This window comes from Lycorma delicatula, chromosome 3 (genome assembly GCF_047948215.1).
Source record: "Lycorma delicatula isolate Av1 chromosome 3, ASM4794821v1, whole genome shotgun sequence".
Taxonomy (NCBI): domain Eukaryota; kingdom Metazoa; phylum Arthropoda; class Insecta; order Hemiptera; family Fulgoridae; genus Lycorma; species Lycorma delicatula.
In genome coordinates, this window is record NC_134457.1 from 144,662,045 (window position 1) to 144,689,197 (window position 27,153).

Consider the following 27,153-nt stretch of genomic DNA (forward strand, 5'->3'; position numbering starts at 1 on the left):
AAGAGTGGATTAAAGAAAAGTGGAAAGAAAAATGATCATTGGTAAAATAGATGGAGCATAAGGAAAGTTAAACTCTAATAATCTGTTAAATAAAGATGATACACCAATTTATAATATGAAAGAGAAGATTGATAGGTGGGTGGAATATATTGAAAAATTATACAGAGGAAATGAATTAGAAAATGGTGTTATAGAGGAAGAAGAGGAAGTTGAAGAGGATGAAAAGGGAGATACAATACTGAGGTCTGAACTTAAGATAGCATTAAAAGATCTGATTGGCAGAAAGGCTCCTGGGATAGACAGGATACCTGCAGAATTACTGTTCAGCAGGTGAGGAGGCAATAAGTAGATTGTACAAACTGGTGTGTATTATTTACAAAAAAGGTGAAGTTCTGTCAGACTTCAAAAAGAGTGTTATTGTCAAGATGATAAAGAAAGCAGGAGCAAATAAATGTGAAGAATTCAGAACAGTTAGCTTAACTACTCATACATCAAAAATCTTAACTAGAATTCTCTTCAGAAGAATTGAGAAAAGAGTGGAAGAAGTGTTACAAGAAGACCAATTTGGTTTCAGGAAACTTATAGGGATGAGGGAAGCAAGTTTAGCACTCAGATTAATAGAAGGAAGATTAAAGAAAAAGAAACAACATACATGGCATTTATAGACTTAGAAAAGGCATTTGATAATGTGGACTGGAATAAATGTTCAACATTTAAAAAAAATTAGGGTTCAAGTATAGGGAGAACAATTGCTGACACCTACAGGAACTAAACTACAACAGTAATAGAAGAGCATAAGAAAGAAGCAGTAATAAAAAAGGGAGTCAGATAAGGATGTTCCCTATCCCCATTACTTTTTAATCTACTTGGAACTACCAGTTGATGATGTTAAAGAACTGTTTATATCCAGAGTAACAGTGCAAGGTGAAAAGATAAAGATGTTATGATTTGCTGATGATATAGTAATTTGAGCTGAGAGTAAAAAAGATTTAGAAGAAACAATGAATGGCATAGATGAAGTCCTATGCAAGAACTACAATATGAAAATAAACAAGAAAATGAAAGTAGAAATAAAGTAGATGTACCACTGAATATAAAAGTAGGACGAGAAAAGATTATGGAGGTAGGAGAATTTTTTTTATTTGGGAAGTAGAATTACTAAAGATGGATGAAGCAAGAGCGATGAAGTGCTGAATAGCACAGGCAAAACGAGCTTTCAGTCAGAAATATAATTTGTTTACATCAAAAATTAATTTAAACATCAGGAAAGCGTTTTTGAAAGTATATGTTGCGAGCTTACTTCCAAATTAAAAAAAAAAGAAAATTTAATTTGAAAAGCTCATTGTAGAATCAATATCAAATAAAAGCTCAATTACAAAACAATTCAAATTAAGGGGGGAAGAACGAAAAAATGTACTAGGGCTATGTAGTCTGATCACATGTATATTATTAAAATTAAAAAAAATATTAACATTAACAATACGAAAAATAATTTTTTAACATAAATTGAACATATTAAGCATATCAAAATTATTTTGAATCATATATATGGAATCATAGAAAACACATTTCCACACTACTCATCTGTCATATTTAAAAAATATATATATAATAACGTAATTAACGTTAAACATATTATTTATATAAGAGTTGTATGGAATAATATTATTAATTTTTCTCTTCATATACATACGGATACTTTCGTGCACATATAAAAATAATGATGACCTCGCATCGAATACACCTATTTACCCAGTCTCACTGTCCTGTCTCATCGAACAAAGAACACATCACCACTTCTGTGCAAGCCAATTCAAATCACGTCTCCACTCCATGATTGCTAAATTCACACTAGCCCCGAAAACAAAGAATGTCAGTCTCGCTTCCCCCGCCAGACGCCCGTTCGTACACGTACACACTTTTTTCTCAGAATGTATATGCTCACACCAGTCCACGATGACATCACCGTCTGGCTGTCCAGACCATGTCATACATCAAAAAACAAAGTTATGTAATACAATTTCTTATCAAACTAATTACGTTTATTTAACTATTAAAATCATATAATACTATTGCCTATTTTCTGTTTTTAATATCAGCTAAGCCAAATGAATATTAACTACTTTTGAAAATATTGAAACTTTTTTCTTTATGACATAATATATATATATATCGTTCGTAACCAACAAAATTTAGAATGGTTACAATGTTTTGAGCGCAGCTTTATATGGAAATAAAACTTGGACGATCAGAGTACCTGAGAAGAAAAGATTAGAAGCTTTTTAAATGTGGTGCTATAGGAGAATGTTAAAAGTCAGATGGGTGGAAAAAGTGTCAAATGGAGAGGTGTCGTGGCAAGTCGATGAAGAAAGAAGCATTTGAAAAAATATAGCTAAAAGAAGAGGAGAGAATTATAGGTCACATCTTAAGGTATCCTGGAATAGTCACTTTGTTATTGGAAGGACAGGTAGATGGGATAAATTGTGCAGGAAGGTAACATTTGGAATATGTAAACAAATTGTTCGGGACGTAGAATGTAGGGAGTATACAGAAATGAAACGACTGGCCCTGGATAGGGAATCTTGGAGAGCTGCATCAAACCAGTAAAATGATCTAACAAAAAAAAAAAACTGCAAAAGAATTCTTTTCCCTGGTATGTAAGTGATCTTTATAAAATAATTGTTGATAAGATTTGGAGGTCAAAATTTTGTTTTTACAGTTTTATAATATATATATATATATATATATATATATGTAATAATATATAACATATAAATGGTGTATAATTCAGGTATGTTTTGTTTTAATAATATATAATAAGAGTTTTTTAAAGATAAAAATCAGACTGTTTTATCTATGTTAAGATCTTAAATAATTTTATATGCTTAAAATTTAAAAAAAATGTTTATGCTATAAAAGAGGAATAGAGCTTAATATTTGTATTATTTTTTTTTAGTAATCTTTAGATTAAATATAATGTGGTTGTTTTAATCATTACCTTAGTATTGTAATTATTTTTGGCCATCTAATGTAATACAAAATTCATATTTGTTTGTTAAAGTAAACTTAGTTTAGCACCCAAATTTATGTTAAAAAATTCTTCACCATTAAAATGCAGTTTAAATGCAGTCAACGATAATCTTTCTTTTTTCTGTTTAGCCTCCGAAACCACCATAAGGTATTACTTCAGAGGATGATATGTATAAATGTAAATTAAGTGTAGTCTTGTACAATCTCACATTGACCATTCCTGAAATGTGTGGTTAATTGAAACCCAACCACCGAAGAACACTGTTCTTTGGTGTTAAAGAACATTGTTTTAATAAACCAATTATTCAAATCCATGTAACAGTAATTGCTTTTATTGGGATTTGAACCTTAGAACTCGACTTCAAAATCAGCCGATTTGTGATGATGAGTTCATCACTAGACCAACCCAGTGGGTTTCCAAAGATAGTCTGGAAACATTGAATTGTTTATAATTAATGAACGTATAAATGTATGTTATAAAAATTTATATATTGTTTCGACTGTTATATTATAATTTAAAAATTTATATTATAATCGACTGTCAAAAAACTCTGTTAACTTGATATTGAAGTTGGTGTGCTTCTTGTCTTGTCTTATATGCCATCAGCATAAAGAAGTAATATTACTTCAGAGTACATTTTATAGTTTTTTTGACATAAAATGTCCTAAATTAAATATTAGGTATATTAATTATAACCTCAAATTTATAAACCTTTTGGTAGGTTTTAATAAAAATAAATACTTTAGACTGTTAATTCAAAATACCTGTGCAAAGCATATCTTGGAAAGTAAACAATCAGATACTATAATAATTTTCCATAACTGGATCAATTTGTTCTTACATAATATGAGGTGTGATCAAAAAATACGGTGAATGAATTTTTATAGCGGCAACTGCCGACACTACATCCATATGCTGTAATTTGTCCAATAGCGTGATCAACTGAGACAGGCAGGGACAAGTTGTAACATGTTCAAGCTTGCCAGTCAGCTGCCAGAGCCGCTAGAGTGAGGTTGTATTTATCGTGTCTGTCGTGCAACATGGATTTTGAACAATGCATTAACATTAAATTTTGTTTTAAGTTGCAAAAGAGTGCCAAAGAAGCTCATGAAATTTTAGAATCAGTGTACGGCGATAATGAGGTAACTTTGAAGACTGTGTACAAGTGGTATGACCGATTTAAAAACGGAAATGAGCCTGTTGAAGACGAGCAGTATGTGGGACGTCCAGTAACCTCAAAAACAGTTGAAAATGTGCAAAAAGTGGAAACAATGGTTCGTTCAAACAGGCGAATGACTATTTGAGAGCTATTGGAAGACCTTAACATCTCGTACGGATCCGTTCAAAGCATTTTAACTAATGAATTGCAAATGAGACAAGTGAGTGCAAAATGAACCAATGGCTTCCTTCTTCACCACGACAACGCGCCGTGTCATATCTCGCTTCTCATTCGTGAGTTTTTGGCCGAAAAAAGTGTTCCTGTCTGTCCACATCCACCACACTCACCGGATTTAGCACCATGTGACTTTTGGCTCTTCTCAAAAATTAAAACTGTGCATAAAGGAAAACGTTTTGACACCATTACTGACATTGAGAGGGCCATGACCGAGCATCTGAAAGCTCTTCCGAAAGACGCCTCCAGTCATGGAGTCTACGTTGGAATAAGTGCATTGCTAGCCAAGAGCAGTACTTTGAAGGAGATTATTACTTTTTTTAATAAAAAATTATTGACCGTATTTTTTGATCACACCTCGTACATCAACATTAAAAAGTTTCAGCACGATTAAAACTATATTAATATATTAAAAAATTAAAAACAACATATTATTCTTTATTGGGAGTTATGATAATTTATGTTCTAACATTCTGAAGTTTATTTTTTGGATATTAATTATTAAATTGAAAAACCAAATTAAAAATTTGTTGTAAAAATGTTTGAGTTTTTTAGAAAAATATAGAATTTGACGTAGTAGCTTGGATCCTTCACCTGAAAGGAAGGTAGTTCCAAAAATAAAATTATTTTTATACTGAAGCTCCTCCCTCATATTCTAGTAAACGATAATTAGCAGTCTCATTGAATTGATTATGTGTTTGAATGCTCTCCACTTCAGTTAACATTTGAAAATTGTAAGAACTTTGATATTTGCTTTCATGCTACAGCTCAGACTACATTTTTTTATCTTCTTAGTAGAGATTTTCTACACTGTGATGAATTATGTATCATGTTATCTTCATCAGCTGAATATGATTGTAACTCTGTTATGGTTTGTTTGTGAAACCAATTAGTGGTTTCGTGGTTTCACTAATTATTTTAAAGTACTACTTACAAGTGGTAAGTAGTGACAGATGATAGTTAATTTGTATATCTTCATATAAAACAAAAAGATGCTTTTGATATCTTAAACCACAAACCTATTTGACAGAGTGTACCTTGGTTACATGGATGTAAGTGAAATGAAAATATTGAATATCTTGTTATTAAAATTACTTAATTCCTTTGAATCTACAGATAATGATTATTTAACAATGAAAGTGGCATTTAGTTTTAAATTTTTATTTTTTATGAACTCCTGACCATTTCTCATTAATACTTTTATTTCAAATTAATTGAAGTAGTTTTTATAGTTTATAATTTATTTTTCCCAAAATCTTGAGTTATTTTTTCTGGAGATAAACTGAATTTAATTTTTAAAGATTTAAATTTAATTTTAAGTAAGATTAATTAACTGATATTCTGATACGTTAAAGCGTGTAAATTGGGTCAGGTTCATTCCTAACTAGCCTAAATTTATGGGAGTTAGTTGGTAACTCTGAATAAGTTATTAACATTGATAAGTTTGTTGTATATCAAAGTACAATTTTTATAGCTGAAAATTACATCTGCTAATTTTTGATAGGTTTTACCAACTAATTCCAGATTCAGTTTTAATAGTAAACATTTTTTATATTATTTATTTGTTCTTGACTAAATTTTTTTGTTTTTACAGATAGTTCCAGATCCTATAAAAAAGAAGGATTTCTTTGAAAAGACCACAACTACAACTGCACATGAAGAATAATGAACAAATTGCATTTCCTCTATAAAATTTCCCATTACTTGTTTAACAAATTAATTTAAAAATGGAATGATTTTTTTTTATGTATTAGAACAACTTTTATGTGATTATTTTCATGAACATTTTATAAGTAGTACTATATTAACATCACTTTTTATATTCAAATTCTAAGACTGATATTTAACTTATTTTAAAGTAATTTTTTAAGTTATTCATTTGTATAAGTGTATATATATTTATATATAAATCTACAATATTTATATTTTTTCTTATGCAAACATTTTGAATTTTTATATGCCTATATTTTGTTAGAAAATAAGTTTTCATTTATTAAAAAATAATGATGAGAGATTAGTGATAATTTATTAAAACAGTAGATAGTGAAAATTTTTATTCATTCATTCTATTTAATTTCTATTGCTCTGGCTTTTGCTTTTTGTTTGTCACTAAGTTTTAGTTACTTGTTTCAGATTTATAACTTAAAAAGTGTGAGAAGTAAGTGTATTTGTGATTACATTCACATGGAACTGTTTTTTTTATATTTTGTATTAAAAATAATTACCTCTTTTGTTGTCCAGTTGGAATAAGCATTGTAAAAAAACTAACTTCAATTTGAATTTTGTATAGTTTTTTTATTCATAATTAAATTATTCAGAAATTAGCATTAAAATTGCAAGTATAAACAAGTTATTATAAAGTTAATGAAAGATGTTTTCTTCTGTTTACTTTTTGTGAACATTCTCATTTGTAAACAGTTTTATGCACAGCCTGTTAAAACCTTTTCTTAAGTTTAAAAAGACTGGTAGTATTATTCAAATGACATCACACATTTTTAGAAATATTTTCTTTAACACTTTCAACGCCAGGGATTGTGTATTTATTACTAGCTACTTATATTATTTGCTTAGAAATTTGAAATTCCATTTGATTTTGTCTGGTAAATTATTATAAAGATTTTCAATTTATGATGATATGGTAATTTAATGTAAAAATTTCTTTAAAAGACTTTTTAACTTTCTTGTTTTAACCCATCTTTGTTATTCTTAGTTAGATTGAAAGTTAGTCTGTTAAACTGCTGAAAAGCCATTTTACATATACTTATTCATTTTACATTCACACCACTGTTTGAAATTTTCATGCTGTCACTGACGGCACCTTCTGTGTAAGTGAACTTAAATTGTATACTCTTTTGAATTTTTTGATTTATTTTCCGTTACACAGTTGATGTTTCTCGATCTGTAATAATCATTGAGTTAATTTCATTTTAGTTTAACATACTTGATGCTGTTAAATAATATTATTAATAATGTATAATTAATGACCGTTTTAATTACCGACTCTGTCAAGAAACAAATTCCAGAAAGAGTAAATTAAACGTATGTGTACTCTTTACATTTATGAAATTATAAATAATTTCATTAGTTGAAGATCATTAAAGAAGAAAAACCAGTTAATTGATGTGAAGAGTAGAAAGTAAGAGTGTGTTAATTAAATACTGTATATTTAGCCAAATCATATTTATTTTTTAATTGAAATTGTAAGATAAGATTGTTTTATTTACTGATCAGCATGAATAAATAATTCAGACATTATATGTGTTAATTATTTTCATTCATTTTTTTATCATTGTAATTGCTAAATAGAGAATGTCAAAATTGATTGCTTCATTTAACCTCTGAAAATGATGATTATGTTCCAAGACTGAATTTATTCAGTAAAATGATTATTTTTCTTGTGTTCTCACATCCACTACATCTTTATTTTGCTTTGATTACTAACATTTGATACTTTTTTGTTTTCTTTGGTAATACAGATACTACTTTGAAATTTATTGTTTTTAATACATTACACAAACTTATGCTTAGATTGCATTAATGTGCATTTATCCAGTTCTTCTTACCAACAAGAAGCTTTCTGTTTGATGGATAATGTCCCTTGGTTATTTATCATTGATTTTATTAATTAAACCCTCGGGGTCTTTCCTTTCCTTTTAATTGCTGCATTATCTTTGAAAATATTACAAATAAGCACAAACCATTGTATTGAAGTGAATTGGAGTTATAAAAACTACACATCCTGTGTTCATATAATTAAGCTATTTATTACAGTGACATTTCAATGCATGTGCAAATTTTTACATAAAATTTTTATTCATATGTTAATTTAACTATACATTTTGCTACTAGCACTCGTTCTTATAATAATATGCACAATTTAATTAAGCATTTTGAAAATTGAACATATATTGTAATTTTAGGCTTAAAAGCTGATTTGCACATTTTAAAAAAAATTCCCTAAAAAGTTAATATTCCACCAACCCTGCAAAACTAATTTGTATTTTAAAGAAAAAAGCTAAAATTTTCAACTGATTCTGTCACTGGTTCTATGCAGTTTACTAGGAACTGCACATCTTTTTGATTATGAGTTACACACAAGACTGTAAGGATCAATTTTTCTGTTTCTACTAAGCCATCAGTGTTATATAGAGTTGCAGATGGCTATTTATGGTACAATTAATCAGACAGAACATATTTAAAGTATCCATATTTACAAAAAAAACATATATTTCTACCTAGTCTAGCAGATTTGAGTAAACATCCCTTGAATTAAACAGTAGTTCAGAGCTTTTTGAAACTGACTCATCTGAATTGACTGGGTAACTTAAGTCTCATTAAATTTTATAAGGATATTCTTAATGAATGACTAGATTTGTCTTATTTTGACATACTAACTTTGGTAGTATTTTCATAATTAATTTTCAGATTACAATTAAATTCATTACTAGTTTGCAACCGTACAATGCATAGATTTCAGTTTCTCACTAAACATGAGATCTCTTAAAAATTATGGTGGTGGCAGTCACACAATTTGTGTTTTAGTGATGGACAAACACACAGATCTTATTAAGAGCTAAAAAGAAAATAAGGAACAAATGTTCCTTCATATATTTTATCACTTCAAAAACAGTTAAATAAATTGATGAAATTAATTTAAGCGAATAACATCTGAGCATTAGAATAGTAACAGATATAGTAAAAAACAAGGAGACATTGAAACAAATTTTACATAGTAATCTTCTGCACACCTTAGATTCTCAATTACTATGTAAAATTTATTTCAATGCTCAAGTGTTATTCGCTTAAAATAGAATCTAAGGGGTGCAGAAAAATAGTGAACACCTTTGAGGTGGATCAAAAGTATATTTTTTCTGACACCAGAAATGAGTGTAACAGCAAGTGAACCTCTTGAAAAAAAAAGTCTTATGTGATAAGGCATTTCAATGTAATCAAGAACTTATGTGCCAATAGATAATTTGAATAGTCCAAAATTTTTCTTCTTACCAAAGTTATGATCATGACTGCTTCAGAACCTCATGGTAAAAATAATACTCTTGTTATCTCATGACAACAGTATTATCTTTAGGTGCTAGTAAGACTTCACAAAAGTGATAAGAAAATGTTTGTGTTTGCTAAAAACTAAGTATTGAATTCTTTACCAAATCAAACACCTGCAAATTTTATTCATTACAAAAAATAAAAAGTTTGCCCGAAGAAGATGCAAAATCAAAAACTAAGTTTCAAACAATGTAAGATCTGGAAGCAGTGGTATGTTGGCAAAGAGTACATTGAAGGATAGATTTTTACTTTATGGTATTTTACATGCCCAATCTCAGAACTTTATAACCAGACCTTGCATACTGGTTTAAATTTTATACTTTTATTCATTTAATTATCACATTGTCTTCATGAGATAGGTAGTTCTTATACACTGTTAACACAAAAAGCAACATTGTGAGCTTCTTTAGAAATAATCTCTTGAATGGTCCAAATATATTGACTAAGTAACCATTAAATAATTGAACATCCTGATAAGCTATAGAACTTTCTAGTTCAGAAGACTGAATCAAGATTGAAATGGATGATCTGAAGAACAAATATCAAACATAATGATTCAAAGTTGGTACTAGCAGCATAAGATAAATGCCCAGGCAAATACTTGTTAATCTTAACAGGAGACGCCTCTTAATCTTAACTGAAGACAGATACCTTTAGAATAGAAGAGAGATGAAAATAAGGTGTCATCATCCAGGAAAGAGGCACAGTTTAAGTTTTTCTGTTATTTTGACATCCAAATGGTTGTCTTAGCACTGATTTTGGAAAATGAAAACCTCAAAGGTTTATTAGCATACACAACAATGTAACTGTTGAAATAGGTCTGTAGAGGCTTGTATGAACATATAAATTAAAACTATATTAACAGAATTTGATCAATGAAAGGAAATCATAAAAGGGGGTATGGATAAATGTGCAGTGTATAAATTACTATAATCTGAAGCACTAAAAAAATTGCTGGATGAAGACCTAGTTAGTAATACACAAGTCATTACAGTATGCAGTAAGTTTAGGGCAACATGTTAAAGCAACTGCTCAGAACCTGAATATTTAACAGGGATCATGATTCTTCAGAACCTAAGCAGGAAAAATTCTACGAGACTCTGCTGGCTCCAATATCTTCCCCTCCATACAAATCTTACATTACTTAAAGCAGCACTGCAAGTCATCAGGTGTTACGTGCTTCAGTAGCTCTATTTTTTCTTTAACCCAGCCACTATCAGAAACTGGATTTCTTCAATGTGAATTTCAGCTTTAGAAAATAAAGAAAGTTGCAAGGAATTAATTTTGGTGAGCAAGATGGGTGTACAATACTGGGATCTTATCCAGCTTGATACTCCAGGATACTGGGAGCATCCAGTTGTCATTCTCCCACAGATTGGGGGTTATTCTTACTCACTAATTCTCAGAACATCAGGGTATGATATTAACTGTTTGATCCTAAGGGACCTATGTAACCGTTAACATAAAACTGTCAGTACTGCCTTGTCCACTCTTCAGTACATCAGTTGTCTCTGTTTCTGGATTGTGTTGAAAGATAGAATTCTTATTGCAAAACTGTGGCTCTAATTGACTAGTTGTTCCAGATATCAGTACGAATTTATCTCCAGATGTTTTTCTACTCCAAAAGACTAAAGGTTTAGGGGATTAATTTGTAACAGACTTTGGTCATAGTCTCCTTATAAATGCACCATGTTTGCTATTTTATTAATGCTTATTCAATCATTATTGTATACAATGACATTAATTTTCACAACTTTTATTCAGTTGCTGCTGTGACACATGGCAGCCTAGTTTCTCAATTTTCAGTAAAACATTTGTACCATTCAATCACTTGTGCATATAATATAACATCTCTATATGTCTGCTGCAGCAGTTTCTAACACTTATCAGCAATTTGAGATTAATGTTATTCCCAATTGTCTTCAAATGTGCTTCTTTTATAACCAACTACAAGCAAAATCAAACAATTTTTTGTGTCAACACGTTTTACAACCATCAAAGTTATTCATGATACAAGAGCATCTTGCTTCAACGAGTACATCTCATACCTTATATGTGTTAAACTTTTCTTTTATTGAGCTCTGGAAATAGGACTTACCATTTTATTGCAATCAAATCATTTGTATACAATGTTATTAAGTGCTAAATAAATCTTTACTTCAATCATTAATTGATTTTTACTTACTAGCTTTCAACAAAAAAATATAGTCAAATTATTTTTTTCATGACATTCAGGGCAGTTTTATAACTAATTAATAATGGTTATATTACGACAATGAAATACAAGAACAAAATTATTGTAGTACTGCCATAAAGCAATATAGGACCCGCATTTTTTAATGATAAAAAACAAAAAATTGTTTTCAATTTGATAGCCGATTCTTATATTTCTGAGTATTGACCTCAATTTTTCTCAATCGCATAAGAATTTATAAAAAAGACTTCAGAATTTTTTTTAAAATATAAAAACCAATTGTTAATTAAGTTTAGAATTTTATTTACAAGTGATATGAAAAAAAAATATTTTAAAATATCATTAAAACTTTGAAAACACAGTAAAATACTATTTGTGTACTTATGTTTTTATAAAATCTTTTTCTTCTTATTATGTTTATTTTGGTGCTTTTTCTTCTGTGATCTCGCAGTGGGTCGTCACTTTTTAACATCCAACAGTAGTCAGCAATCGTGCTCATGATCTATCTTTCTTGGTATCTTCTATCTATTCCACATCTTTGTGGAATCTTTTTCCCTGCCCTCACTGCATCACGATTTTTGGATAAGTAGTCTAGGTGCAAAAATTAAAAAAATGTACATTTAGGCTCATTTTACAGCCTTGATTTTTTTACATATTTTTATAATCTGTATGTTTTTTATTGCTAAGAAACTTTGTAACTATATTCTTGAAAGCTTTTCAAGCTTGTTTTTCCGTTTCCTTCATTTCTTAAAATATTTCATCTTTCATAAGCTTCCTTATATCTAACCAAACAAAAATACCTTCCTTATCTTTGTTTCTGATAAACCTGGAAACTGAATGCAAGATACTTGAAACACTCCATCTTTTTTTAATGACTTTATTAACCCTACTTTAATATGTAACGGCTCTACTAAACTTTTGCTTAGCTCTAGTAAACTTTCTCTTTCAATGTTTTTAATACCATTTTTTAAGGTTTGTCTTGATGGTTATTCTTTTTACTATAGTGCTGCTTTCTATCATGACTATCCCACTTGCACAAATAACATGAATATTTGGTAAAACTGCTTTGATGTCCAAGAAACAAAATACTTTTAAACTGCCACACACTGTCTAACCTTGATCATTATAATGAAGTTTAATCAAAAGTAACTTAAGATTTTCATAACACTCTTTCAAATGAACAGAATGTCCCAATAGTAAAGAACCAAACTCCATTGTGCAGAACTGCCTTAAGACTCCTTAAGTTCAGGTACATTATTACAGTAAACTAATCCATCTTCTTGAAAAAAATATTGAACAAAGTTTTTTCTCTGTTTCTAAACCAATAAAAAGTAGTGCCAGGAGCTAACAATTTTTTTCCTACAACCTTGAGCCTAAAGATTCAGTGGAGTCCTTAGGAAGGTTTAAGTCCCTCACCAAATCACTTAATTCAGATTGTTCGAAGAGTTTTGATTCATCACTTTCAGATTCATAATCATTTTCATCATCCAGTTCATTAAGAAAGGTCTATGATACAATTTCTTCATCTAATAGATCTAATTCATTTGGTGGTGAAGGAACAGGTATTTTTGGTCAATGAGTTACAGGGCATATTGCTGATCGAAGTTTGGGTAAAAAGTGCCCTTTCTGTGTTATAAATTGAATCCTTATATTATACATGAACAAAGTAACAATCATCACTATGGTTGGTTGGTTCTCTCCAAAGCAGAAAATTTTTTTTTTTTTTAAAAGACCATTGGTGAAGCTCTTCCAGACACTCGACAAACCTTATGTGGAGCCAAAGATTTGTTTTGGTCTAAAAAATTTCACACCAAAATGTACTTTTTTTAAAAGAATTTTGTAATGTTTTTTGACAGTAAAGTTTCCAGGAATATAACAAAAAGTCAGGTGCATTGATACAGCCTCTTGACACCACTGAAATTTAATTTAGTAAAAACTTGTGAAATACAAGATACATAAATTACTTGCAAAGTTAAAAAATCAAACAATAATAATAACAAAAAGTTAAATGAATGAAGTTGTCAAACTAATAGCATAAATACATACTAGTCATAACAAAGGTACTAAAAAATTAATTTTTTATTTAGAATAGCAGATGGTGGTGGTGGTGGGAAAGCAGATATACAGTAACAAGAAAATGATCTGACATGTAGAAACACAAAATTTGCTGTATGTACAGTTATGTTGTAGATTGTTTACTGTTTGTAACATCTTTATTATAAATCCATTATATTTTTTCCAGAATATCAACTTCTTGCATTTTCATATGTAAATTTGATTGAAACAACGGTTTTAAAAAAATGATCCATCTATGGATCATTTGCAGGATAACATCTATGGATTAGAACAAAAAAACTACAAATTGTGAAAAAACCTTTTGATGGAATTTATTTTAATATTTTCCCAATTTTCAGCACCAAAAAAAAATACTACACCTTAAGCTCTTTATTATTTGTCTACCAGATATGTATAATTTTTTCACTGTAATTTTAGGATAAAATAAATTTTAATTAAATTGTAAATTAACATCAATGACTGTAGTGAATCAAATGTTAAAATTTGCAATGATGCTAAAGCATATCCAAAATATGTTAGAAAAATTGCCCAAACAAGAATTTCTATGTATATAAAAAAAGTTGGCAAGAAAACAGGGTTGCCAGATTCTAAAGTTTGATGTGGTAAAAAACATACTGTCCACAAACTAATGATAGAAAATTTCTGTGGGAGAAATCTGATCTTGTATTCATTTTCATGTGTACTTGCCAAATGCATGCATTTAGGCAAGCAGAAACCAGATATCTTACTTTTAATCTCGATAAGGCCTGGGTTAATCAGGATCATTTACAGAAATAGATTTTACAGTAATCAATGGATTTTACAGCAATTAAAATTAAAAAAATGTTTTTTTTTTCTTTTAAATATATTTAAAAAAGGTTGAATGGTAGTCATTAAAGGCGGGTAATTGATAAACAATGTTTTTAAACTAAGAGTCCTGGAAAAGTTAGTAAATAAAGTTCCTTGATTAACCACAGAAGTGAAAGTAAATAGATAAAAAAAAATATAGTCACTGTGATATGATACTAATGATGGTAAAGTTAAACCCGAAGGCTTAAATTTACAATTAGGAAAATAAAAATGTACATTTTAGAATTCTATCACTGTTAATTTTATAAGCAGTTCTTAAATTTTTATGGGCAAAATATTCATAATTTAATAGAATGTAGGACTGATTTTTATGTAGAGTTGATTTGTTGATTTGCTATAAGTTTGTTGAAAAATAATATTGTTTTTAAAATAATTATCACTTTAGCTGTGGAACATTTAACTGAACTATGTAGATAAATGTAATTCATGCCGTCGATTATCATTACTTAAAAAAAAAAATCAGAAAACAAACATTTAACAATATTATTACTAAAACTCCAAGGAGTTTTAATGTTTTTCTGTTGTGCTGATTCTCTTTCAAGTTGTGCAAATAATTTTAATTTATTACGTCTATGTACAAACAATATAAGTTTTGAATATTAACGTAAGATTTCGGAACAAAAATACAGGAATATGGGCATGAAATTGGAACACAAACTGCAAACTTATCATTGGGTGTACTTAAATTTAGCTACACAGAAAGTTACAGACTGACAAACATAGCACAACAAAATTGAGACAAACATAATTTGATAACTGATATGGAAGAACAAGTCATCTGTTGAGCCCATGCATTAGTTAGATGTATATTGCAGTGATGCTTTTGTCAAGAAACAAAGGTGAGTCAAGAGTGAAGGGTTTTCATGGTGATTAGTACAAAATGTCAAAGTTTGACTAACTTGAATTGTATCTACTGCATATAAGCCACTATTTCTGAAGAAATAGTTTACTGACTGGTATACTTACCATGACTGAAGCTGTTTTCTTGATTTGCAGAATACTTACTAAGTACTTAGAAAAGATAAGGCAGGAAACATATTATGTTAAGAGACCTATCAGCAAACTACCTCTTGAGCAGCTGATTGAAGAAAGTGATTTCATTATTAAGATTTGATGAAAATAAGGCATTATGAGTGAAATCCACAGTCAAATAGTGTAATCTGAAGTAATAAATTACCAACTAATGATAAAGTTTTGGAATTTTTTCAATATCCTTTTTTATCAATCAGATGTGAATTTGATTGCATTGAAACTTACAATAGCAATTTTTGAAGGCCAGCAAGCCATTAGAAGAGCAATATATTTAACAACAAATCAGTTTTGAAAATAGTACACTCAACTGTAAAAAAACAGTTACTAGAAGAAAATTATTGGAATACTTTCAGTATCTGGGATTTTTGCTGTGATGGGGTTATATTTCCAAGCTTTTGCAGATATTACATCTTTTTTCTTATGTTCTAGGATAGCATCAATTTTCTTATAACATGTGCTGTGATATTCCAAAACAAAATCTAAACCAAACATGACTAAACTTATTAAATAAAGTTTCTGTGACAAGTGATTTATTAACTATTACAACAGTTTTCAGCTGTATAATTATTAAAATAACTTTACATAGAATTTGATTTAGAATTCTTAACTTTACTTTCATGTAATCAATTTCAGGTAGAAACTGCTATCTGAAATCAAAAAAATATAACTTTATCAGAATTATACTGAACTCATTTATAAATATGGAGTTCTTACAGTCATTAATTTTAAGTTACCTCAATGCTAACTATTATTGCACCCATACCTTAGGAAATATACAAATCATAGAAACATATCTAAATGACAGAATTACATGTCAAAACACCAGATAACTCTGTCCTAAAGGATATATCTTAGTGGGAAGGGGAGAGACATCAATATGCAACAGGTTTCAGGTCTGCACTTGCATGGTGGATGATCAGTTTGATTATCAAGACTGCAGTATTAGAAACTTTGTCCTTATTAGTTTATTTGGATTATTGGAAAAACACAATAAAAAGTGCTGATTTTACCAGTTGCTGGTGAAGTGTCCTACTAAAACTTCTACTGTAATATACATACGTATGGGATTTCTGTATGTAATTCAGAAAAAAATATAAGATTCATGGAAATTCATCTTAGAAACCAATCATAAAAGTAGAAATTGTGACTCCACACTTTATTTTCATACAAGCTATGTTTAAATACAAGACCTAAATTAAAATATAATTATAGAACAAAAAAAGTTAAGAACATTCTTTTATAAAAATGTTAAAAACAGAATCAAAATTAGTGATAAGAAAATTTTATCATCATACATTATACCAAATAGTTACTAATATACTTCTTTTTGAATGTTTAAACTTGGTTACAACAAATTATAAACAATTTTTACTGAGAATAATAAATCAGTAAATGTGATGTTTCTATAACACAGCATCCAACACTTAGAGTTTTTTACAAAAAGAAAATGCTTTATACTTCACTACTTTTTTTTTTTTCATTAATGAATAGTGAAATAGCGTGTTTGGTATGCAATTATTCTATTTACTGATGTTCTATATTAATGATTTTATACAGTTTCATAGTAAAAATAAACTACTTATATGGTATTATATTATAATGAGTTTAGAATCATTATTGGTAGTCAGCTATAAAGGTTATGAAGGTCCAATGAGGTTTAAGACAATCAAATGGATGAGGACAGTTTCTCCTTCCTTTTAGAAGCATCATGCACTAATTATAACTTTTATTCATTCATCAGGGCATTGCAGAGTAAAAAAAATATTTTACCTTGCAATGCCCTTTTCACCATCCATTTCATTTCTAAATCCGTGATTCCTTCTTTTCTGTTACTGATTTTGCGGCTACTGCAAGAATGATCCTACTGGAACTTTTTAATGCTGAGGATGGCAGGATCTGAAAAGGCAATGCATTCTTAGTATTTGGTAAGAGGGAGTTACCATTGGTGACTGACTTGTTGAGTCTGTTTCCCTTTTGGCGAGTATACAAGCCTAACAGCCTTTTTTTTTGAGAAAAGATTAAAAGTAAATGTATTATATTAAAATGATCACTGTAGAAGTACATCATTAAGAACCTTTAACTGATATCAAAATTTTAAATAATTTTATTGTCACAGCATCAAAAGAATTAAATTAATTTGTAAATTAAACAGTTTCAGATAAATCATACATGCTTTGCCAATTACATAAAATTTTTAGATGTAACAGTTCTCAAATCTAGTTTGTCAGTAGCAGTTATAACCAAGCTTCAGTTTTTAATTTTTTGAAATTTTAATGAGAATATAAATTTCATTAGCACTCTGTAAGAGTGCAGTACTCTTACAGAGTCAAATACAAATAATTTTAACGAATTTAACATGAACATTATGATAAAATATTTAAATTTAAACATTTGTATGATGAAATTTAATTTATGTTTGGTAAAATAAAAACAATACATAAATATATATCCTAATATTATTTTAACAACACTTAAAAATTACTAAATTGCTTAAACATAATCTTAATTAATGTTTCTTCACTTAAATTATTCATAATTAACAATATAAAAATACAAAATTGTAATGTTAAAAAAATACATACATTAAAAAATCAAAATAGAACAAGCAAATAAAAAAGTTACAGTCTTTCAAATAATTAAAGTAAGATAATTATTTGTGCATTTATGAAAAAATCACAATTGATAACAATCACATTTATTTGGTCAAACTTATTTTGGTTCCTCAACATTTTAACCCATAAATTATATTTTTAATAAAATAAAAATGAAATTTTAAAAACATCGATACATTTAGACACTTTATTTTTATTTAGTTTATCCCATTTTTAGTTATTGTTTTGTTATATGGTGTCTACAGAGTGCAGTCCAAAAAAACTACTTGAAAAACCTTGCGATTCTTTTTTATGTTACTCGGCATTTAGATTTGATTCTCCGAAGCATTATTCTGATCAAAGATTTTACTAAAATTTCTAATTTATTAAAGATACCTAGCATTAAAACTGAAAATAATTAATCTTCTTTATGTATAAATTTACTAATAAATTGTTATAATTGTCCTGAATTGCTACGATTGTTCAGTTTTTACGTAACTGGTCGTTTATTATGAGGTAATAATTATTATCTTACCTTGTTTAGGGATGTAATTTGGCACTCACTATTAGCAGTCTATCATTAGATATTTCTAATTATCACCTACATTCTACATTTAATTTCAAAAAATGTTTTGCGATATGTATGGTTTATTTTGCATTGTTAGTTTTGTTGTTTTAGTTAATGGGATTTTTCCTGTACATTTGAAAATAGATTCTTTTATTTATTTACTTATAGATTTTATTTAACTGGCATTTTTAAAGACACTTTATGTAGGCAAAATTTTCAACTGCATCAGCTTATGTAATTTTTCATTAAATCATTATCCAAAATAAATACTCATTTCATAGCTGTCTTTTTCTTATTTATACAACCTCCTTTTGTTAATATTGGTGTTAACAATTTAGCACAAGTTTAATAGTTTATAAATAAAATTTTATTAAATCTATCATACACTAAGAATAAAGGATTATTATTAATACATAAATAATTAAATCTAAAGCTTTCATAATAAGTTGTTTGGTTATATTAAATAACTAACTGTACCTATCTTGTGTATGTAAGAGGAGTATGTTCTATTTTAAAGACTCATCTTTTTTAATACGGTAGAAACTGTTTTACTCAAAAAAATAATTGTTTAACTAAGAACTGGATTATGGGAGATAAATGTTATAAAGAATGGTTGGAATTTTCATTCTTTCAAAGTTCTTAATAGAACATAAATATTCAATAAAAATACTTTTTTTATGCTTTATTACTAGACAGAATTCTTCGGCATTCAAAGTACTAATGTATGTTTAATTACTACTAAAAATTTATATTCAACTTAAATAAAACTTTTAAATATTTAGATCATACTCCGACTTTGGGATAACAATGTTCTTAAAATTTCAGTAAATATTTTTTGCAATTGTTTTAACTAGACAATGTAATTTGATTTTTATTCTAGAGTGATTTAATACAATCTAAAATAAAATATGTATTATTGAAGAGTTGAAATAATTTCTTACCTTCACTCAAGAACGCAACTGGTACAGCATACAACATTTTTAAGTACTAATTGCTGCCTTCATTTACAGTGATATATTTATTCATGTCTAAAAAAGGGGGATATTGTTAAATGATTAAAAAACTAATGAGTGAGAGGAACAACTTAAAGAAATTACTTTTTAATCCTGACTGATAAATCAATCATATAAAATGAATATTACAATTTAATATAAAAGCAAAATTTATAGTTAGTGTAATTAATATTATCATTCTTTTAAAACTAGTAAATACACAAAAAAAAGAGTAAAAGTAATTAAAATGTTGAATCACTATTTAAAATGCCACAACTATTTACTTAAAAAAATTAATTCTTACATACTTAATTTAAAAAAAATCAAAAACACTGAATGTTACATAAAAAACATAATATTACCAATTAATAGTGCAATGGGTTATTTATCAGTGATGTGTAATTTGTAGTTCCTTATACCACTAAATATAAAACTCAAAACTAGTTTCAGCTCTTAACCTTGAAAAACATTTTATGTATTTTATATACAATAATCTTAACAATTCTACAAATTCTATTCAATAAGTTACTTTTTGTGTTATATTTTCATTAAAAAAAACCTGTTAGTAGTTTTATAATATCCATTACCAGTATAAATACGTAAATAAAGTAGATGTAAACGAACAACAAGCACTCTCATTGGGTAGAAAGGATTAATCTTAAAATGTTTGTTGTGTAACTCCATTCATCCTAGAAAAAAAGCAACAATTTACTTATACTGCATCATTATTAATTAGTTACAAAGTTGTAGTGTACCTGCTGTAAAAATCTACACAATTGGTAGTAGGAAATTATATGAAAATTAATTGTGTAACTATTACATGAATGAAATATGCAACTAAAAACTATTACTTACATATATCTTACATATGTCAAAACATAACAACGTTATGAATTGTTAAACAAGCACACATTAAGATCAAACTGCATTGTTTTTATGTATTCTGATCTGTGTTATTTGAAGAGTTATTTAATTTTATTAATCACTAAAATTACTCAACATGCATATTTAAAAATTCAGAAATACATGCCATGGTTTGGTTAAAATAAAAAAAATAAAGAAAAAGCACTGTATAGTGCCTGATATTTTCACAAAAATGTTTGTAAATTCATCTCCTATGTAAAAAATGCATTCTTGTATCACCATTCTGACAGTCTACATTAAAACTTCATCATCTAGGAAATATTACCCCATTATTTAAAAAAAAAAACCAATAATTTTCACCAGGTACGCCAATATAGTAGCAGCAGCATACACTAATTAAATACATTTTAAACCCAAACATATATAGAAGCTTAAATAAATGTCTATCTTCTGTGCTGAAAATTAAATTGAACACAATTCAAAATACCATGACAGCAGTATGAAAGTGTCTTCTTCCTGTCAGCAGAACAAAAATTTATTTCAACTGTTGCCAAACTTCCAAATCCTTGGTTTAATAATAATAAATAATACAAATAATAATTATATAATATAATAATTATTGTATAAATTATACAATAATTATAAATAATACTGTGAGGTAATATAACAAATGAAAACAGTTTCTAAATTGTAGATAGATATTTAATTTAATTTATTTAAGATATTTAATGTCAACTATCTAATACGAATAAATGAATTACTGTCCATAAATAATAATACTTCAAGAAACAAGAATTTATTTTTGCATATTAAATTAATAAAATAACAAATAACAATTACACTAAAAAGGTAGTTTAATTTTTCATAGTGATCCATAAATTGGGATCTCGCTATGATCATGGTCACATGCAACCAAATGACATTTATTTAAAAAATAAACTTTACCTTAACACATTAAGCCATCTTCTTTAATATATTTTCTATATACCTTGGTGATTTTACATATATGCATTAATTCTAATACATTATGTTTAGTTACTTTACTTCTCTCTCTTTTTCCTGTTTAGCCTCTGGTAACTACCATTTAGATAATTCTTCAGAGGATGATATGTATGAGTGTAAATGAAGTGTAGTCTTGTACATTCTCAGTTCGACCATTCCTGAGATGTGTGGTTAATTGAAACCCAACCACCAAAGAACACCGGTATCCACGATCTATACTTATGTTACTAATGGTATACTTATGTTACTATACTTAGGTTATTTTACTTATGTTTACTAATCTGTCACTGTTTACAGTAATATATTTTCCAACAGAAAACATTGTTTTTAACTGCCAATGTTTTAAGCATCTAGTACATCAGCTAACATGGGTATTTCCCTTAGGATAAGCAATTAATAATATATTTAATTATTAATTTCTCAACATCTTCTCAAACTCGAAGGTTGGTGGTGGCCTTACAATTTCATACTTTCTGTAGCCAATATTATTACTTCTTAGCAAGTCCTACCATCTTAATACTGTCCAGACAATCTCATCTTTCTTTACAAAATTTCCATCCTGCACGGCAATGAACCAAACTGAATGGTATAACAGGTATCCACAATCATTATACTTTCTTGTTTATAATTTTAAATAATGCTCTTCTTTCAATTACTCTCAAAACATCCTCATTACCTGCATCCTATATATCTGCTTCTGACCTGGTAGTGTCTGAAGGCTTTGGCTTCAAATCCCTTCACACCATACACTGTCCAAAACTCATTTATCATCACATATAAAAGTAACTATAATTTGGCTTTAGTCTGCAGTTATCAAAATTAACAAATAAGTACTCTTCACCAGAAAATGGTTGTAATAATAAATGCCACTTTAAAAAAAAAAAAAACTATAATATTTAGTCTTTCAAATGATTATTTTTATGAATAACAATAAGCAAGATGTGTATCGTAGAGCTGAAACTAGGTACTTATATAAATATATAAAAATTAATACTACTAATTAATTTTTAGTATTCATTCAAATTTATCTTCAAATAAATATTTTAAAATTGTATGTAAGAACTAACAATCAATTTTTCCTTTTATAAAAAAGAACTGAGCATCACAAAAATTATCTTAATAATGACAATTTATTCAAATAATTAATAATGGATAACAAATGAACAGTTTCAAAATATTTTGCTATTTATTAGCTAAGTAAACTACATAATAGAGAATTATAAAAATAACATTTTGACAGAGCAAGATTTAATAATAGTGATATATTACAATAATTCAAATATCCTGGATAGAAAAAATCCACACTTATTTTAATAGAAAATATTCAATTAAATAAAGATAGAAATAAGAATAATAAAATAACAATAGCTGGATTGATTATAAATAAATATAAATTATAGATACATGCAAAATAAGTTAAGAATATCCCTTTTTTCAAATCCATTCTGAGTACATAAAGTGATCAAATTACATTAAATTAATTATGAGTACAAAGGGATCAAAAATCACATTACCACCAATGTACACTATTAAAAATAAATGTATAAATTTAAAAACACTACTAAGTCCAAGGGAATTTTATTTTAAAACATTGTGGCTAATTAAATTAATCAAGCAATAAAAATTCATAGGTTGCATAATTTTTTATAGCTATTTTCTCCATAAAATAACAAAAGGACATATTTTAAAAATATAAAATACACAGAAAAACAGCAGTTCATATCGATTAGCAAGTAGTGTACATTAAAACAGAAAGGAGAAAAAAGTTTGTTTTATGAATGTAGTATGAAATAAATTTTATTCATAGTAAATTACAACGTATAAAAAAATGACACTAAAAAGAGTCACACATATATCACCAACTATTTAATAACAGATATTAATAGTGAGGAAAAACTGTATATTCAAATAAAATTAACTACATGAGATTCAGATCTATTTTTAGAAAATATAACTTTCATAAACATCCAACACGATATTAATGTTTTAGTGAACTAGGCCTGCCTACACAAAGGCTTTCTTTTTTTATCAATACACTCAAATTTATATTATACTATTCATAAGTACTTATTTTTAAACAATGAAAAATAAAAAAAATGTAATTGAAGATGGCAGTGAAACAACAAGCAATGATTAATGAAATAACAAAAAAATACAAATATTTAAATTATGAAGCAAAAAGAATATGCAGAAATAAGATGGACTGAAAACTAGAGATTTAACATTTAATAACCTGATAATGAAATGTAAATGTAAAATATAAGGAAAGAAAAAATTATAACAATACTAAATTGGGAAAAAATTCTGGTCACTAAATGGGTTAAAGATATAAATATATATATAAAGAAAGACTTCAATTTATGATTTAAAGGATGAAGGATTGTAACAAATCAGTTAAGTGAATGGAAAAAATTATTTAATAGTAGCAAAATACACTTTATTTTTGTCACTGGCACCCTTTGCTCAAGCTTTATTAATTTACTTTAAAAATCCAGTGAATAAAAAGAAAAGAAGGAAAAGAAATTTATAAGCAGCTTTAATAAAATATAAATATGTAAAATAAAAATTTCTACATGATTATTAAAATCCCTGAATACAGAAAACAATATGAAATGGGAAAAATGTTATATTTAAGTATTAATAATTATAATATGTAAGTTTATCTTGTCTAATAATTCATCAAAACCTGCTTTAATTGGTTTTTATAAAATAAATAAATTCATCCTCTTTTATAATTATGTAACAAAAAAAAGGTTTGGATATATTTTTAAAAATTCTACATTATTTAAAAAATAATATTTTATATAAAAGATGGATGACACTTGGCAGTAAAAAGACTTTTTGTTAAACATTTCTATTACATAAAAAATAATACATTACATATATTCTGCTAAAGATGTTACAAAAAAATATGTATAAAATAATTACATATTTCATATTACAAGAAAGGCGGAGATCATAATTTCTAACAATTTAGTTTTAATAAGTATATTTAATTTTATAATTTCAAGATTTTTCAAAATCTTCAAATTATAATTATAATTTACATCATCCAAATGGGGTTGAAGAAATAGATTCTTAAAAATATTTAGCACTATTAGATTATAACTCCATCTAGTATTTGAATTTTCTAAAATGGATAAAAAACTGTCAATTTTTAAAATTGCATTGATGAATTCTATTAATCTAAGCAAGATATTTCTGAAATTAATGTATGTCTTTTAACAACATACTGTTATTAAATAAAATATATTTTTGATACTCTTTAATAACTTCATAAATCATTAATATATATAATATGGATGAAATTTTTCATTAAGTAATAATAAACAATCATTTATTCATAAAACTATCAAATTCATTAATATTACTTTATATAAAAATTGTGATATATTACCATTGAATAAAATTTATTAACATTACAGAAGTTACAAACTAATCAACTTACTATTTTATTTACATTAACACATTCAGCTTTTTTCAAATTTATATTCTCAATATATCTTAATTAACCATATATTAATATCACCACAACAGTAACCTGGATGCTTTGTTTATGATATATCAGAAAACACTTTTGATATTTTCTTTTAATAAATTCAATCAAATTTAAAAATTAGAAAAAAAAGAAATAATTTTTCCCATTATCGCATCAAAATATAAATGAATTGGTTGAACAATACTGAACCATTTAGTGCAAAATTGGTTTATCTGGAAATAATTTGATCTGTATCAGGCCATACTTATATTTATTTAAATATACACATGAATGTATGTATTTATTTTTTTATTGTTATTATTATTAATATGTTACCTGAAAACAACAAATGTGCTTTCTAATATCTGGTGAGTATATTATCATACACTTCTATCAATGCTGAAAATAACATTAACAATATTTATAAACCATAATATACTATTACAGGGAAACTATACAAAAACATTAGTTCTTAACTAAAATTTAGATAATCTGTAGGTAGCTGACAAAATAAGAAAGATTTCAACTAGTAAAATTATTGACAATAAATGTTTAAGAAAAAAACTATGAGATGAACTAAGCATAGAAAAGATAAGAGGTATTGATAAGAATCAGACAGTAAAGAAATAGTCAAGAGTTCTTAGAGGAAAATAGATAAGAAATATGACTTTTGGAGACTAAAAAAATAAAAATAAAGTAGCATGACAAAACAATATAAAATAAAGCAAGATTATAAAACAATGAACCATTAACTTTTTAACCACTTGGTGATTTTCATCAGGTTCAGTTTTATGCTAAAGACAAACTGACGATTTTTCGTCACTTTCATTTTATGCAAGAAAGACGATTTGGTGAAATTTCATCAGTGTCAAAATGAGGTTGGTACTGATCAAATGTTTGGTTGTCATGGGAGTCCGCTTATGATAGAGGTTATGTTTACTATTTTTTAAAGTCATACATGACACTGTTATTAATATTCGGATGACAAACAAAAATAATTATTATTTTGAACTTAATGAATATTTTTTTATTTTTACAGAACAATTAATCGTATTCTTTGCATAATACCTAAATATCATTTTGTTTGTTATTGGTTTGAGTTGACTATGAAATAATAGCTCATTTGGAGTAAAAAGAAATGGTTTATTTTATTCATTTAGTTTTTTTACAATACTGTATCAATTTGTGTGTTTTTCACAATACATAGATTAGCTGAGAACATTGTGTGTATCATTGTTTTTAGTTTGTGATGTTTGGATTGTAACACTACACTTATTTTATCTCCAAGTTGCTATAATAAACAAAATGAGAGATGTATTCAAACAGAGTGAAATTGATCGGAAACTTAGGAATGTTTAATTTGATAGTGATTTGTGTATAGACAGTTCTAACCTAATTTTGATGGTACTAATAACGTACCAAATGTGTGGAAGAAAGTTGAAGATAACTTCACATTTGACCATATTAGTTTTGATGAAAGATCTGGTCCTAAAAATTGCCTTCCAACAGGCGCTAAGTCGATAAGACTATTTCAAACTTTTTTTTACTGTCCCTTTGCTAAATCTTAATGCATGATACTAAAAATCAAAAGAAGAAAGAGATTATCTCCCCTTCTAGTATAATTATACTAGATACTATATACACTGGTTCTTGGAAACCAGTGACAGCTAATGAAATCCTTGCCTTTATTGTTGTTACTCTAAACATGGGTCTCATAAACAAAACAAAAACCCAACATTAAAATCCTACGGTCTTCTTGCAGCACACCATGGTTCTGTAAAATGTTTGTTCAAACACTTTTTGAATCAATTCTCAATTTGTTTCAAATTGATATGATTCTTGTCAAAAATTTCATTATGTACTGGACCATGCTAATAATACTTCAAAAAATTTGTGCATTCCACAGCAGATGTCTATAGGTGAGAGTTTAACTGGTACTAAGAATGACTCATAGTTGATGCAATACCTACCAAACAAGTATCATCACAGGTAGAGGATCAAGCTCTGGGTGATTTGCGATTTCAT

The 27,153-nt window shown here is 27.5% G+C and overlaps 2 protein-coding genes across 2 annotated transcripts in view; one reads left to right on the plus strand and one right to left on the minus strand.

Moving 5' to 3' along the window:
- LOC142322077 (peroxiredoxin 2-like) overlaps positions 1–7,679 on the plus strand; it is a 35,184-nt gene extending 27,505 nt beyond the window's left edge. Inside the window, exon 5 of the mRNA XM_075360728.1 lies at positions 6,019–7,679. Within this exon, the coding sequence (XP_075216843.1) occupies positions 6,019–6,090 (72 nt within the window). The 3' untranslated portion in view covers positions 6,091–7,679. The remainder of the gene's footprint in view (positions 1–6,018) is intronic.
- An 8,462-nt stretch (positions 7,680–16,141) lies between these two features.
- LOC142322078 (lipase maturation factor 2-like) overlaps positions 16,142–27,153 on the minus strand; it is a 73,952-nt gene continuing 62,940 nt past the window's right edge. Inside the window, exon 13 of the mRNA XM_075360729.1 lies at positions 16,142–20,473. The gene's annotated coding sequence lies outside the window, so the exon portion shown is untranslated. The remainder of the gene's footprint in view (positions 20,474–27,153) is intronic.